Source organism: Parasteatoda tepidariorum, chromosome 8 (assembly GCF_982258835.1).
Source record: "Parasteatoda tepidariorum strain Cologne lab strain chromosome 8, Ptep-v5.0, whole genome shotgun sequence".
Lineage (NCBI taxonomy): Eukaryota > Metazoa > Arthropoda > Arachnida > Araneae > Theridiidae > Parasteatoda > Parasteatoda tepidariorum.
This window is the reverse complement of record NC_141762.1, coordinates 62,227,567-62,245,427: the sequence shown is the minus strand read 5'-3', so window position 1 is coordinate 62,245,427 and position 17,861 is coordinate 62,227,567. Positions and strand designations below refer to the sequence as shown.

Here is a 17,861-nt window from a genome sequence, read left to right as displayed (position 1 = left end):
GCAATCATTGGTCGATTTTCTAGCGTTGCCATTTGGGGAGTTGTAATAAGGCTTTTTTTTGTCACCGTGTAAGAGAAATATATATATATAGATTATTGATATTATTATTTTGTTGGATTTTGATATAATATTTATGGCATTAATTCCGGTTATTGTTTTGAGAATTCGTTTTATTATTTCAGCTTTCATAATACAACCAATCAACTGGGCGTTTTTTTTTAAATTGGATTCAAGTCCTACTTAGCATCATAAATATTGTCGTGACCTGAAGATTCTTACATAATGAATTTTGTGTTTTGACAGCAGCTTCTTGTTCTGTTTATAAATAAATTTTTCCTTTTTATAGCAATACTAACCCTTTTCAGGTTATAAAAGTCATGTTAAAAATATTCCCTGTTTTTTTTAGAACGTTTCTAGAAAATATACTGATATTGTAATAAAAGTTTAACTCAAATGTACTTTGATTATTTGGTTGCGTACACTACCTTTCGTTGGTACTGAAAACAACATAAGAAATTGAATGTAATCCTTTCCTTGATTTATTATTCTAAACGAAACACTTTCTCACAGTTTTTAAATTCACCTCTTGTCCTTCAATCTATTTTTAGTTCAAGCATGCCTTCATTACGTAATTTCATTTAATTTTAAAGAATGTAAGTTTAATATAAAATTTGAGTTTATTTGAATATAAAATTAAGTTTAATACAAAATTTTATGCTGCAAAATTCAAGCGAAATCGATCGAATAGCTCCTGAGAAAACAAATTTTTTAAAATTTGATGGGACTTTTCGACCAATTTAGCTCAAACTTTGCATTTTGAAATATAAAATTGCATTCTTTAAAATGATGTAAAAAAACTGTACACCTTACAAGTCTAAATTTTTTCAACTTTTATTGAATAAGTAATTAAAGAACAATAAATGATTATTTAAAAAAAATCTTGTGTGGAATTATCTTTGGATAAACAAATTTTATAAATCTTTACAAAATTGCTTTAATTTAGTATAAAGTTCTCGAGATCTGACGAAATTCTCTAAAAGTAGTTATTTTGGCAGCGCAGTTTCAACCGCACACCTGGAGGCCAAAAATGTTTGACCCGTTAAAGGGTTTGTTTATTTAGAGAAAGGACAATGTTATGCCTGATTTCGTAAAAAAGCATCGTCTGTATTAATTAATTAGCATTATTGAGGTCACCCAGAGATTAGCATATTTGAGGTTAGCATGGAAATCAGCCCCATTTGAAGTTAGCATATTGAAGAATAATTAATATTTACCAAGAGTTATAGTTTGCTTGGAATTTTTAAATAAATGAATTTTACAACTGTGTGCAAAACTTTTTCTGTTTGTTTGAAGAGTTCTCGAGATATGGAGAAACACGCAAAAGAAAAAATTAGCATTAAGGGGTTCAAACTTTGGACTGATCTTCTGGCTAAACAATGGGGATCATGTTTCTCAGATTATGGATATCCCTTATAATTTGGGGATCAAAAATTCGAAATCATCACAATAATGTGCGTTTATTTATAGAAAGTACGTTTTTGTGTCTGATTTCGTGAATTAGAATATCGTCTGCACTAATTAATTAGAATATTTGGAGTCTCTTCCTAGAACTTGAAGATCCGATCATTAGATCAGAAATTATTCAGGGTGGTCCGTTTTTTACTTTGCGCACTGAACGTACCATTTTTAATCTTCAGAATTCTAAAAATATACATTGAAAATGGTAACACACTGTGAAAGTGAAGCTCAAATTTTAAAGTATCATTTTGAAAACATCAAATACCTTTTCTGCCAAGGAAGAAAGAGAAAATTGTTCATTAACAAAACAAAACGCATTCTAAAGTCTGAAGCAACTTTTATTTACTCTCTCAAAAACTATTCAAGTATTCATTTAATACATATTTTTATACAGGATAGATTTTCAAGTTTACAATTAGTTATACCAAGAAAATTTAACGTTTCAAAATTCGTATTACAAATCTTTTAGCCCTGACATGAAGTTTCTGAAAAAGATGAAAAAGGATACCAATTATTGTATCTAAAAAATCGTACACAGCAATTAAAGATATTCCAAGCCATATTCCTATGTAGCCTCCTATATTACTCCAAAACTCCACATTCTGAAAAATACATATAAATATATACGTTTCAAATGTTGCTTATTATAGTTATACAGGTCCTGAACTCATATGCTTATCTTTTGACAGAGATTTCTTTCCTACAACAAATGACCAAATTGGCTTTGATCATCGAAATGTTATAGTTGTCTTAAACACAATGGTAATCGAAAAAATAAATACTCAGCATTTTAAGACACTAGAATTTATGTTTTAAAATAAAGGGTAAAATTTCCTTATATAATATCGTTATACATATTTTTAAAGAATATAAGTTTAATATAGAATTTGTGTTTATCTGATTATAAAATTAAGTTTAATACAAAATTTTACACTATACAAAATTTGAGCAAAATCTATAGTATAGTTCGTTAGAAAACGAATTTTAAAATTTGATTTTTCAAGTACTTTTTTAACAATTTACCTCAAAGTTTGGATTTTGCCATATTAAATTGCATTCTCTAAAATTATGTAAAAAAAAACTGTACAATTCTGAAATGTTTCTGCTGATGAAAAAATGATGAAAAATAAATAAAGAATATTAAAAATAAATCTTGGGTGGAATTATTTTTGGATAAATAAATTTCAGAAATCTGTGCAAAAAGGCTTAAATTCATTTCAAAGTTCCCGAGATATTGCGAAATTCTCTAAAAGTATATTGCAGCCACAAAGTTTCAGTCACTCTCCCATCTAATAAGTTTACAGTAAAGAGCATTTTTTTATATTTACGCCTTTTGAAACAGTTTATAACTAGTATTGTTAAAAAACATGCACAAAACTAAACGGTTGTTTACCATTTAAAAGTAGTATGATTTCAAAACCGTAAAACGAAATTTAACTGGATATTGAAGATAGTTCAGCAGCTTTACAGGGCTGCCGTTTATGCGAGTTTAATGTGGTTTAATTAGTTCGTAAGCGATGGAAAATAGTAGACTTTGTTGTATTAAGCAGCTTTATGATACTTCCATATATGCCTGATTAAAAGCATCGTGTTTTAATAGTCAAGGGTTATAAATTGGGGAGTGCATGGCACACACTTCTCGTGTTGAAGGGAGTGGGGGAAATATTGTGATGTAGCGCAGGCACTCGAACTCCCATTCAGTCGGTCTAAAATTGACATACTAGCCTACTCTAATATCATATGCACTCATCTGAAATAAAACTATGCAGCTTCATTAGGTAGGCCTAGTTGGCACAATAAAATTCTGGTTGCTTAACCGTAGTAGGTGAAAGCAGTTAATGAACGGTTTTGCTCCCAGTTAACAGTTTTAAAGTCGTCTTATTGATGGCTATTTGAGTGATTTGCTTGAATGTGGTAAAATAACAATTAAATAAATTGCAATTTAACTATTTCTCCCCAGAAATTTCTAACAATGCAGCAATGTCCATTATGGAATATTTTTTTTTGGTTTAAGTAATTTCTTAGAACAGTTGACCTAAACTGACAGAAGGCAGGAAAAATTCACTTTGGAATGAAATTTACTATATAATATACTATCTTGGTATGTAATATTAAAACAATAAAGAGCCCAATATAGTTAATATTGAATAAAACGCAATTGGAAGCAAAAGCATATTTTTGTATCAGTTAGTAATAATATTTTTTCATACTTTTTATCAACACCTTTCATTTTATTTATTATATAATTTAGTCATTAAGAATTATTTAGTATTTAAATTACAACATCTTTTGTATCATTTTTTTAAAGATATTTATAAAAAGTTTCCTATCATTATTAATAAACTAGATTTTAAGGTGATTCCTCCAAAATGCGCTAATCTTTAGACCTCTAGTTTTGTTGAGGGAAACGAGTATCTAATAAGGCGTTTATAGAATTCTGAATAATATTGAACAAAATCGATAAATGAATTCAATTGAAGAATTTATTTTATTAGAGAAAATTAAAAAAATATATTTCATTGTCATAAGCCATTGTTAAGCCATTTCTTTAAAATAAAATGACATGATATGACGCGATAATTGTTAAGAACTTGGAAACTTTCATAAGATTGATAAATCTCTTTGAATATTAATGAAGTATGTTTTACAGAAAATCAACTACAAAAACAAATTGCTTATATTAACAATTATTTCTTAGAAACTGCGCAAGAGGCTAAATAACTTTTTTATTTTCGATTTTTTTTCAGGAGAATTATAATCTAGATTAACCGTTACAATCAAAGTCATTGCAAGACTAACAAGACCCAAATGACCCTTTTCTTCTAAACCTTACAGAGAACTTGTTGCTTTACCATTTTTTATCTATTTGTAATGAAAATTACTAATATGTTCTCTCATTTTGGTTTAAAAGTCTAATTTAGGACTGTTAAAAAATTTAAATTTAAGTATCTTAGATATCCTTCTATTTTTGGTAATCACTGGGGAATTTACCATATGTGTTGTCATGGTAACCATTGCTACATCAGACAAACTGAAGTCGCAGTAAAATTTAAACTTAAGGAACACGATGGAAATGTTCGTAATCACGAATGCGAGAAATCATCAATTGCTGCATGTTGTTGGAATATTTTCTTGACGTCAGAGCACTTTTATGACTAAATTTAATGGTATCTTGATTGAACAGAAAAGATTCAAGACATCAAAAATAGTATAAAAGTAGTACATTTATGTACTATGAGTACATAATAACATAAAAGACATACATAGTACATATATAGACATATATAACTCATATATAGACATAAATAGTTCGAAAGACATATATAGTAGTAGACATATATATTATGAGTACATAAAAGACATATGAGTACATATATAGAGTAACCAATAAAAATATTTACCTCAACTTTTGGTCTATAAGAATATGTTGTGGTCGGCATTCCATTCAAATTAATAATCACAGTTATATTGTGACTGGAAAAAAAATGCACGTAAAGTTTTAAATTTTAACCTAAAAAATTCTAAAAAAAATTATTGGTGAGTGTTAAATAAACGATATGATTAAAAACAGGGGACTAAAAATATTCAAAATTTTGACGATGCAGCTTATTACTAAATATTTTTGGAAGTAAAAATATCATAAACGCTGTTTTGAAAACTTCAAAAATTTCATTAGCTACAAAAATTATGAAGAAGGAAAAAGTAAACATGTGTCGAACACTCGATCATACGCGGCCATTTTCAAGACTCAACCAAACGTGAATGATCGTCTCTGAGTCTTGAAAATGGGTGCCTATGATTTAGCGCATGAACGGTATCCACTTTTCCATTTTTGTAATTTTGGAAGCAATTCAATTGTTTCTTTTAATATATTTTATATAAAATTTCATATACAGACATTCTGCTTTTCATTATTTTGATTTTATCTTGTACAAGTGCTTTTCCCTTCTTGAATTAATATTTCTTCCCCCATGACAAATTTGAAGTTATATTCTTTTGGAATAAAACTTGGTCGACTTGTAAAATTTTTTTTCTGTATGTTTAAAAGTAATTCTCAAACTTATAATCGAAAGTTAAAATCTTCATACTTTATCGTACTCTCTGTATATTTTTCTGCTTACTTTCGTATTTTCAAGATTTAATTTTCGTATTTTCAATATAAGATTTATAACTTTAACGTAACAAATAAAAATATTTCTTAAGCTGAATAAAAACCATCACTATCGTTATTTTTTAAACGTAGAATAAAAACGTTAAATAAAAACGCAGAATCTTAAATTTTTTCGAGTCCTATTTTTTAAAATAAAAAATCAAGATTATGTTTTTTCCTCAATTAGAGAGGTATTTTGCCTAAAATTTATTTTGGAATATTTTGGCTAAAAGCAACTTTTTTTCATGAATCAATACAAAATATTAAGGTTTTTGAGAAAATGATAAGAAAAAAAATATGTGGTCAATTTGCATTATTCAAAATTTCAGTTATTTTGGATTGCAAACAACTTTTTATTTTTAAAGACTGAAAATAAAAAACACAATTTTAATAATTTCTGAAAAAAATGTGACATTTAACAATACGCAAAAAATACTGTTATTGGGTAATAAAATGTTTCAACTTTTATGATAAAAATAAAACCCCACTTTTTATTCTTTTAATGACCAAAAACAAAAAACTACCTTTTTGAATATTTAGCATTAAAAAGCATGACTTTGAGCCATGCATGACAAAATTTTGAGAGAGTAAATAAATAAAATTCGTACCTCTTTAACTATTTTGGCTAAAAAGCACTTTTCACTTCTTCACTGATTAAAAAAAACAGCTTAACAAAGAAAAAAATTTAGGTCAAGAGAGTTCCTTTGTGCTGTAAAAAATATTAAAGTATTTTTGCTAAATATAACTTCGTACTTTTTAGTGATCTAAAGAAAAAAAATACCCTTTTTCTTCTTCATCTTAAAAAATATGACAATTCACGTCAAGAGGAAAAGATTTGTGGTAAAAAAAAGTTGTTTTTATTAAGTTTTTTTTTACAAAACAATCTTAAGTATTTTGATTAAAAATCACTTTTAATTTTCCTACTAACCAAAACCAAAAAAACACTCGAATTATTTTTCTGTATTGAAAAATAAGACAATTTAACTTATGAGAAAATTATTTTTAAAATTATGCACTCAAAAAAAAATTTTTTTTTTTTTTTGGTGATGTAAAATTAGTCTTGAAGTATTTTTGCTGAATATCTCATTTCATTTTTATTTTGATCAGAAACAAAAGAAACACCAATATTTTTTATGTTAAAAAATATGATATTTAACATCAATAGAAAAAATATTGATGTGGTGAAAGTTTTGGTGGAGGTGATCATCATGAATTGTCTTGGCCTTATTAAAATATCTTGATTATGGAAGTAGTAAAATGATTATCCTCAGGATATTGATATAAATCGTTTAGTGAAAATTTTATTTATTTATCAGAATTAATGTGATGGATAATGGCCATATTCACATACAAAAAAGAAATCCCCTAAAGGGATCAAATCAGATACTCTCGCATCGAGAGATTAGAGATTATATAGCAAGTATATATATATATATATATATATATATATATATATCGATCGTGTATATATATATATATATATATATATATATATCGATCGTGTATATATATATATATATATATATATATATATATATATATATATATATATATATTTCCATCTGCAAGTACCAAATATACTAATATAGGTATTAGTACAGTTGGTGCCTATTGAAATGAAACTAATACTCTGCAGTCTTAATACGAATGGTATTTAGAGAGGTTTTTTTCAGCCCCTCGAATTCAAGAGGAAGAAGTAAATGATGATAGGAGAAAAATAAGGATTGTGTTAAATTTCGGCTATGATGAGTTGGCCTCAATAAAAAGCCTCATGCCAAAAGACACTGAATACCGTATTCTTTATTTTGATAAGATGAACTACTGAAAACGAGTCTTATACTTAATATCGAGAGACTAATGGGAATGCAACAAATTATAATAAATTGAAAAGGAAAGGAATTTATTTCAGTTTTATTAATTGTGTTGGTATATATTTTATGCACAATTTCGTATTGTTGTTTTCGTGTTTTCGTATTGTCGTTGTTTGTACAATTTTATATTGCTGATAAATAGCGATTTATTAATTGTTTACTCCTTTTTACCAAGTTCGGACAACCGGTATTCAGGTAGTCTATAATCTATCACCTACAATGACGTTTTCCGAGATAATAAAAATTGGACTTCAAAAATTTTCTTTCAAAATAATCTTTCTTATCAGCTTATTCTCAACGAAATTTTTTGGAGATTTGAGCTCTATAAACAGTTTTAAAATATTTAAATATTGGTTGGTAGATGTGATTTTTGAGGTAAGTGTTCTATTTAGGATTCCGAGTTTTTTATAAGCCTTTCCTTCAACATATGAATAAAACTACTACATAAGCACAGTTACTCGTTTTCTTTTTTCCTTTTTGAAAATGATTATGTTTCGCTGTCAAACCACAGCTATCTTAATGACATCGTAGCCGGAAAACAAACCGGTTAGGGAACAATCATCCGGGTATAAAATACTTTCTAAGACGTCTACTGAACATTCCTGAAAAAAGTTCTTACTAGCAGAGAAAGTTCTCGACAAATTGAAAATTCTTAATCTAAAATTTAAATTTTAGAGTATTTTGGAAAGTTTAAAATTATTAGCTGTCTTACATTAGGTTTGATTTTTGCTTCTGCTGCTTGTTATTTTTCGAATGTTTATTACATTTGCCCTGAAAAAAAACATATAAATAAAATATTGTTAATAAAAATTTAATTCAAAAGCTGAAATTCAGAAAGAAAACACAAAATAAAGTGCACCAAGGGCCAAAAAGCTAATAAAATTTGGATGAAATCAAAATGAGTTTTATGCCTTACTGCCTATTGTAAAATATTTCCATACACTAACTCTGACCTCAGTAAACTATTCTTAATGCACTGTAGAGCGTTAAATAATATTATCCTACAAATTATTTGCAACCATAACCAAATGCTAAATTGAACTATATTGTCGTACATTTTACAAGCAAGTGCGCAATATTATAATTCATTTTGAGCAGAAATTTGATCCAATTCAACACCTTATTAAAACTGCAGCAACTTTTCGTCTTATAGCTCAAATACCAGTATTTAAGTTAAAGGCTGAGCCAATGTCTTTGATAGTATAGAATCTAAAATGTTTACTGTGTACGTTTAAAGAAGTAAAATTCGAACCAAAAGAACAAAAAAATTACAAAAATGAAAAAAAATAGTTCAAACTGTCGATTGCTCCCTTTATTAAACTATTGGACCAGATTTTCCAGATTGCTGCACAAACAGCAAAATTCAGCGAGTTCCAAATTCATAAAAAAATATTTATTTAGAGGAAGTACAATTGTATGCCAGATTTACATTAAAATATTGTTTATATCTTGAACCTATAAGGAAGTAGCTCAGTTTGTAAAAATTCTTACATTCGATCAAAGGTTATTCATGTTTTTTTTTATTTTGCACGATTAACTTCTTGAAAAATAAGTTTAAAAAAAATTTCTTTTTTAATTTTTCATAAAACACTAGGAGGCTCCGCCCCCTGCTCGCTAACACTCGCCAACCCCCGAGAAATGCTACGCAATCCTATGTGGTTCACGCCGTGAACCATGGCTCGCTGCGCTCGCTCGCCAATGAACACAATGTTCTAGCACAAAGACATAATATATTATCATCAAAGACATAGTATTTTATCATCAAAGACATAGCATTGTACTTATGTAGAAGGATTCTACCAATGTTCTTATTGGCTTTTAAAAAAGTATATTAGCTATTTAGATTGTACATGGTGAAAAAATCAAAACATTAGCTAAATAAGAAACATATTAGCAAAATAAATTATCAAATATTGCTTCACTAATATTCTGCATTTTAAAGCGTGAAAATTCAATGCATAGATAAACGCGAAATATAGAAAAATTCAATGCATTCAATACAAACACTTAAACGTTTTTTAGACGTTTAGGTAGCTCCCAGTAGAAAAATATCAATTCGCGATCACAACTCTCGAGTACGCCGTCTAGCGGGAGCCTGTAAATATCGGACATTAATTTATCACGTTTTCATTTAGTTCCATCGAAATCATTGACTGAATCAGACGCCATATTTTAGCAGCAAATAAGAAACAAAATTTCCCTAAGGAAAAGACCGCGGAACTTGAAAAAAATCTCCAGAATATTAGTAAATCTTTCAGGAACAGAACACGCCAAACATTTGAAGAAAAATTCTTCAATAATTTATAACTTCTATTATCAACAAACTTGCAACTGATGACTTCCGATTTCGGATACTGTTACAGATGTGTGTATTAAGGTAAAATGCATTTCTTCTGTCTTCAATTCATTACGAATTAAAGTGAAGTCAACATTGCTTTCGTCATTCCAGTGAATAAATATGAATTCAGAACATACAGAATTGTAATAGTTATAGCATATTCTTCTTCGTTATAGAATAGTATATATTTCTGTATCCATATAATTCGGAAAACAACAATAAAAAATTATCCAAGTTACTTGAAATAGTGCCATTTGTGCTGATTCTTAATTAATTTTGATCGCTTTCTTGGTAAGTATTTTTTAGTTTTGAAAGAATAAGTTCAACTAGAATTCAGCTATTCTGTTTTTAGCTACATATTGAATTTCATATCTATTATAAAATTTTGCTGTGTAGTATGTTATCTAAAAGTAATGAAGGGATAAACTATGTATCTATTATTTGAGAATAAAGTTTTCAAACAAGGAACTTATCATTTTGGAATTCTCCGGGAATTATAAATCAGGTAAGTGCAATGATTTTTACAATAAAAAATTTGAGTGTAAATATTTTTTTTTTCATTTGATGATGGTTCTCTACAGAATGGTTTTTTACGTCTGATTAAGAACTATAAGAATAATAAAAAAAGAAACAATATGAAAGTTTTTATTTCAATGTAAAGAATTCTTGAAATCGTTTTTTTATCCTAAGAATTCTTTATTTTCCGTTTTTTAGTTTATAATTTTTTGATAAAAATTGTTCTCAAAATACTTTTTTTGAAAAATTAAATGGTATAACATTATGTGTTTATGTATACTTCTTGTATATTCCAATGTTTGAAGTAATATGATTCAGAAAAGTATGGAATAAAAATTCGGTACTTACTTATTAACGCCACCGCCGCTACAGATTTGGCGGTTTTTAAGTGCCGCTAATCTACACTTAAAATTTTTGCGACAATTCATAAAATAAAACACTTTATTTAAAATCAAAATAGTCAATCGGATTTCGGTGGAAAATGAGCCGATATAGAGTTTAGCATAGATTCAAAACAATCATATCGCCATATGAACTCTGATAAATAAGATTCCAAATGAAATAACATTTCCAAAACGTACGTTTACCAAGATAAAGTTTTATGTTGTGGGAATTGGTACATTTTCGTTTTTTCGGTAAAATATTTCCCTCCTAAAAAAATACAATTGCATCTTGTTTTGTTTTTGGCAAATCCCAAAGACGAATTTTTGTAGCACTAAAAATGGCGACAAAAAAGAATTGTTCATTTGTTTTTGTTTCGTCAGCATTCTTTATTTTACATTTCTTAGTTTCTAAATAATGATTTTTATTGAAACTTGAAATTTTTTGATAAAAATTGTTGTCTAAAAACTTTGTTTACAAAATTGAATTTCATAAAATTATGAGGCTTATGTATACTTTTTGTTCATTTTAATTTTTGAAGTAATATGATTCTTAAAACTATAGAATGTAAAGTTTAAATGGGCCTTTCATGTTATATCATTAAATTTAGTAAAACTATTTCTCGGGCATTAGGTTTTAACTCTTATAAGAATATGCATATTTTTTTCTGTTAATGTACAAATATTTTTCCGATGTGTTTTGGATATTCCTTCTCTAATAAAAAGAGATACCATTTTGTTTTCGTTTGCATAAGAAAGAATATCAAGCATTTTTCTTTTTTAAATTTAATTAGTCACAATAAAGAAGGAACGTTGCAATGCTACATGCTACATTAACGACGTCTCTAGAGTAACTGAATGACGGTTCATGTAGAAATCGCAGGTATGCGTCTCATACAACATCGCCCCCTATAGTTCGTTGCGATCGCGAATTCAACAGCGGCCTTTTAAAGCATTCTCACTTCAATTAATTAATTAATTCCTAATTGAGTTTAAATTAAATATTCGCGATCGCAACGAACTATAGGGGGCGTTGTTGTATGAGACGCAGACCTGCGATTTCTATATGAACCGTCATTCAGTTACACTGGAGACGTCTTTAATGTAGCGTGTAGCATTGTAACGTTCCTTCTTTAATGCGGCTTATTAAATTTAAAAAAGAAAAATGTTTGATATCCTTTCTTATACAACCGAAAACAAGATGGTATCTCTTTTTTTTTTAAAGAAGGAACATAGTTTTAAGAATCATATTACTTCAAACATTAAAATAAGCAAAAATTATACATAAGCTTCATAATTTTATGTAATTTAATTTTGTAAATAAAGTTTTTGACAAGTGATTTTATCAAAAAATTTTAAGTTTTAATAAAAATCACTATTTAGAAACTGAAAAACGTAAAGTAAAGAATGCTTACGATACAAAACAAAAAAAAAACAATTCTAAAAATTCCTTATATTAAAATAAACAACTTTCATGCTTTTTCTTTTTTGATTCATAATCGGACGTAGAAAACCATTCTATAGAAAACTATCATCAAGAAAAAAACTACTTAAAAGTAAAATTTTTTATTTTATAAAAATTAACACTTACCTGCTTTATAAATCAGAAGAATTCCAAAATGATTTGTTCTTCGATTTTTGTTACCATTTTTTAGTGCTACGAAAATGCGTCTTTGGGATTTGCCAAAAATAGAACAAGATGCAATTTTATTTTTTCTGGAGAGAAGTATTTCGCCCATTGTCCACCGAAATCCGATAAACTACTTTGATTTTAAATAAAGTGTTTCGTTTTATGATTTGTCACAAAAATTTTAGGTGTAGATTGGCGGCACTTAAAAACAGCCAAATCTGTAGCTGCTGTGGCGTTAATAAATAAGTACTGAATTTTTATTCATACTTTTCTGAATCATATTACTTGAAACATTAGAATATGCAAGAAGTATAAATAAACACATAATGTTATACCATTTATGTTTTCAAAAAAAGTATTTTGATAACAATTTTTATCAAAAAATTATAAACTATAAAACGGAAAATAAAGAATTCTTAGGATAAAAAACGATTTTAAGAATTCTTTACATTGAAATAAAAACTTTCATATAGTTTCTTTTCTTATACTTCTTAATCAGACGTAAGAAACCATTCTGTAGAGAACTATCATCAAATAAGAAAAAAAAGTTTTACAAGCTAATTTTTTTATAATAAAAATCATAACACTTACCTTCTTTATAAATCCGTAGAGCTCCAAATGAAATGTTCGTCGTTTGAAAGTTTTATTTTCAAATAATATGTGCATAGATTATCCCTTTATTACTTTTAGATAACCTACCACACATCAAAATTTTATAATTGTAAGATCTCGATATGAATTTGAATATGTAGCTTAAAAACAGAACAGCTGAATTCTAGTTGAAATTATCTATTCTTTCAAAACTAAGAAATACTTACCAAGAAAACTATAAAACATTTATTAATCATCAGCAGAAATGACACTATTTCAAGTAATTTGGTTGATTCTTTATTGTTGTTTTCCGAATTATATAGATACAGAAATATATACTGTTCTATAACAAAGAAGAATTCTATAACTATTGCAGTTCTTGACGTTCTGAATTCACATTTATTTATTGGAATGACAAAAGCAATGTTGACTTCATTTTAATTTGTAATGAATTGAAGACAGAAAAAAATATTTTACCGTAATACACACATCTGTAACAACAAGTGATCATGAAATTGTTAGTTATGTTGTTGGTAATAGAAAGGTAAAAATTATTGAGAAATTGTTCTTCAAATGCTTGGCGTGTTCAGCTTCAATGTTTGGCATGTTCTGGTTAGTTTTTTCAAGTTCTTCAGCTGTTCCTTAGGGAAATTTTGATTTTTATTTGCTGCTAAGAAAATGGCGTCCGACATGGCCGATGTTTTTGATGGAACTAAATGAAAACGTGATAAATTAATGTCTGATATTTACAGGCTCCCGCTAGACGGCGTACTCGAGCGTTGCGATCGCGAATTGTCATTTTTTTAGTGCATGAATCTGAATTGAACAATCTGATAATGCTCACTCTGGTTATTGTTATCTGGTTGCTCACTACGTGCTCTTGCGCGCCGAATCCAATCAATTAAAAATGAAAACTGTTGCCAGCGCGAGAAAAGAAATATCATCGGTTTTATTGATACATACATACGTACGTATTAGCGTTTTATATATTATAGATAGATTGTATTTGTATTTCTCTTTTAATTAATATAGTAAACAATTACTGTAATTACAAACGGTTATTTGAATTCTAAAAAACAAATTATTCATTTAACTAAGTTAATGTTTATCAAATGAGGTAAAACTTTTTAGCAATTGTTTTTAATATTAAATAAAATTTTAATATGAAAACCTAAGCTTGCCTCGTTTTGCACATCTTCTAGATCTTCTATCACTTGGTAGGATTCTTCGCTGAAAATAGAACAACCGAAATCATATATATTTACGAACAAAGATCGAGAACAAAAAAAATTTATTTTAATACAAGAGCTACTACAACTTAATTACTAAATAAAAATATTTTTCGACAGTTTAGTCTGGTATATTTTTTATTGTTACACAGACTCTGGAAGAAATACATAACGAGAAAAAATAATTAACTTCAAAAATTTTACCAGCGGTCGATCACAGTAAGCAAAATAAATTAATAAAGAAAGAAAGAAAATGCCCTGATTAACTTTATTTCTAGATCTTAAAAATATGGGTGTATCTGCGATATGTAATATAATATTCACTATTCAGTAACAATTGTTCAGTCAAAATAAGCCGTCTATTATTTTAGTCACTTAATATTAGTTACATTTTTTGTGTGTTTTGATTATCTCCGGAACTAATGAAGTGAATAAAAAAAAATTGGACAAAATCATAAAACCCCTTTAAGGTAAAAATTTAAGGTAAAAAAATATTCTTCTTTATAATTATTTATTACTTTTTTACAATCGAATTTTCTAATGCTTAAAAATTTTTAGAATAGCTAGGTACACAAATTTTTTCACCAATTTAAACTAGGCAATTTTAAATGCCACAATCTAAAATTGGAAGTTGCTCATTGAGTTTGGAGTAGGTTGAGAAATAAATGTTTAAAAATATGACTTCATTAAGATTGCAAAATACGCAAAAAGGGAAATTAGCATTAAGGGGCCGAAGCTTTCGACTGTTTTTTGATGACTATTGCACTATATTACAATAATGCAAATATTCTGTGTGTTGATGTCATATAGTTTGAGGATACAAAATACATGTGTATATGTTAATTCGAAGCTTGTCTAATGTCGTGACTCAGCTTAACTCCTAAATTAATTAATTTACTAATTAAAATATTTAAATTTAGGCCCTATTAATATTAAGATTGAGTGCTAAACCATTGAAAATCCGAACATTTTATCAAAAGTAATTAAGGTAATGTTTTTTGATAAACAAATTTTAACAAATTTTTAAATATTTTTTAACTTAAGCTGTTTTTCTAATATTTTTTTAATCTTCTGACCTTCTTACTTTATGAATACCTATTGAATGATCTTGGCAGTTCTGTTTCAATGATTATTTTGAATACCTTTTTTGATTGCGTCATTTCTCGAGACTCCCTTCTGTTTGTCTCAACTATTTTATTTGTATTTATTTATTTATTTTAGCATTGTTTACAATTTATTTTTCTATTTATCCAAATATTTTGCTTGGTTCTTTGATGCTGATTCTATTTATTTGAAGAAAAAAATGTTTATCGTAGCTTGCGCCTCTGGTAGAAGATTCTGATTTCCATACAAATCAAAGCTTCTGCATAGTCAGTATCAAAACTGTGCCTAACACCAATCAGACATGAAGTTAACAGACAGCACGTCACAAATGTTATGGAAGTAAATTTTATATTATGTTCAATAGATTTATATTTTGTTGTTTTAAATTATGTTACATTTTAGCATTCGATGTAATATTTTGAATATTTTGAATTTAATAAATGCTAGGGTTGGAGCTTCGCTGGGGACTGCAACGGGCAGTGCCGTGTAATGTTTGGTTTTAAAGAAATGGTATAAAACAGTGTATTTGTGTGACTATCCAGTGCATTGTAACTATCTTTTGAATGTCCAGTGTATTGTAACCATCTTTTGAACTGCAAAAAAACTATTATCAAGGGAAAATTTAGATCATTTTGTACTAATATCCGATAGGTGTGATAAATAGTGTTTGTGTCACAAAATGGCTGATGAGAAACTAACTAACTCCCTGGCATTACAGTCCATGTTGGACCATGGCCTCACTAACAATTTTCCTCCAAAGTCGCCTGTCTTTGTTTCCAGTTTCGGACTTTTAGAGTCTTAAGGTCTTTTTCCACCTCGTCAAACCATCTTTTGACCGGCCTTCCTCTTTTCCTTTGGCTCTGGCACTGCCCCTTGAATGTCTTCTTAGTGTCTCTGTTTTCCTCCATTCTCTCAAGGTGTCCTAGCCATTGAATTCTCCTTGCTTTCACACAATTAATTATATCTTTTTCTTTAAATGGTCTTGCAATTTCAAAATTGAATCGCCTTCTCCCTCTCTGACAGGTCCAAAAATAGTTCTAAGAATTTTTCTTTCCCAGGTAATCTGCATTTTTTCTTATTTCTGGGTTGGAGCCCGCTTCTCTGATCCATAGATAACGGTTGATGAGAAACTGCACGGAATTAATAATGATCATTGCTTAGAACCTTGGTACGATGTTATTGATATTTAAGCGAATAAATACTTTTATTGATTGAGTAAATTGTCTTATCCAGTTTCTCGAAAATTGGTGCAATTATGAAGCACAATACAAATGATAGAGAGAGCATAATCTACTTTGTAAAGAAAATAAAAATAATTGTGTGATTCAGACGTTTCCGTAATTTATTATTCCGCTATACTGATACTGTTATACTGATGTGATAATTGGAATATAGTGCGCAACAGTCTTTAATATTTTATTTGTTTGATAGGTATTGCAATGACTTTGCTAATGAACTAACACAACTGTTTGTTTGAATAAACTATCAACTACACTACTGCTGATTTGTAATCGACTGACAGTGTATTGGTGTGCATGCTTAAGAGTGGGCATATAGGGAGCCTTATATATACTGATGGACAGAAATCTTATCATGTGTGCATCAAGTACACGTCAGCACAGGCGTCCCCAGAACATATACTTCTCATGTGTGGGGCATTTGTGCGAGAACCATATAAATACATCTCTTCTTGTATGACTTTTTGCGGATTCACGACCTCCTGGACATGGTCTAGCTTGCAGCTGGACCTTGAGGAATAAGCCACACACTGCTAACTCTTGCTCATAATTTATTGATGTTCTGAATATATTGTGTGCTGATTCTATTCTGTCAAAGTGAGCTGACTTCAAAAAAATAATAAAATATTCTTAATTTCGATGCTATGTAATTAATATTGCACTTTTAAACGTAAAAATACAGACATTTTTGGTAGAATTAATTTTTCAGATAAGTTCAAAATAATAATTTACAATGCCTCAAAAGGAAGTGAACTAAATCATTGTTTGTCCAATTAATTACCCTATTAGGTGCCTAAAATCTAAAAATAAATAAGAAAATGGCTAAGAAACTTAAGTGGGAAAAAAATCAATCAAAAATCGTGACTTTGCCGCAGAGTTAAAATTAGTTGTTTAGAAAAATTTAACAAATAAAACTTACTAACAAGCAGGTCCACAATTCTTTTTCACACACTCATCAAGTTTTAGTTTGAATTCGGGTCCATCAAATGCTTCAAAGGTTCCATTGTCAGATATCACTGAAAATAAATAAAAAATCAGTGTAAGATTATGATCTTTTATAGTTAGCATAACAGCTCTTAATATTGCGCAGTTCCATCCTTCGAAAATAACTACAACTGTCACTTGTCATGACGTAGGGCATAAACATTGTCCCTCCACAGCTCGTTATATTACTGGTACGTGATGATGCACCGAATTTCATTTTATATTTCGTAAGTTAGTAAATACAATTTTATTAATGTTGTGTTGTTGTCGTGTCTATGCTAGAGCAAAGATTAGAGTCCTCCAAAAGTCTTG

The 17,861-nt window shown here is 28.5% G+C and overlaps 1 protein-coding gene and 1 long non-coding RNA gene across 2 annotated transcripts in view; both read right to left on the bottom strand.

Moving 5' to 3' along the window:
* Positions 1-1,958: 1,958 nt before the first annotated feature.
* LOC107445193 (uncharacterized) lies at positions 1,959-8,513 on the bottom strand. Its single transcript, XR_001584220.4, has 3 exons — positions 8,252-8,513; positions 4,920-4,992; positions 1,959-2,120 (listed from the first exon to the last, which is right to left on the bottom strand). It is a non-coding gene; the product is annotated as an uncharacterized LOC107445193 (long non-coding RNA).
* Positions 8,514-13,991: 5,478 nt separating this feature from the next.
* LOC107445175 (uncharacterized) overlaps positions 13,992-17,861 on the bottom strand; it is an 83,145-nt gene continuing 79,275 nt past the window's right edge. Inside the window, exons 20-21 of the mRNA XM_087168978.1 lie at positions 17,485-17,581; positions 13,992-14,224 (exon numbers count right to left, since the gene is read on the bottom strand). Of these exons, the coding sequence (XP_087025104.1) occupies positions 14,122-14,224; positions 17,485-17,581 (200 nt within the window). The 3' untranslated portion in view covers positions 13,992-14,121. The remainder of the gene's footprint in view (positions 14,225-17,484; positions 17,582-17,861) is intronic.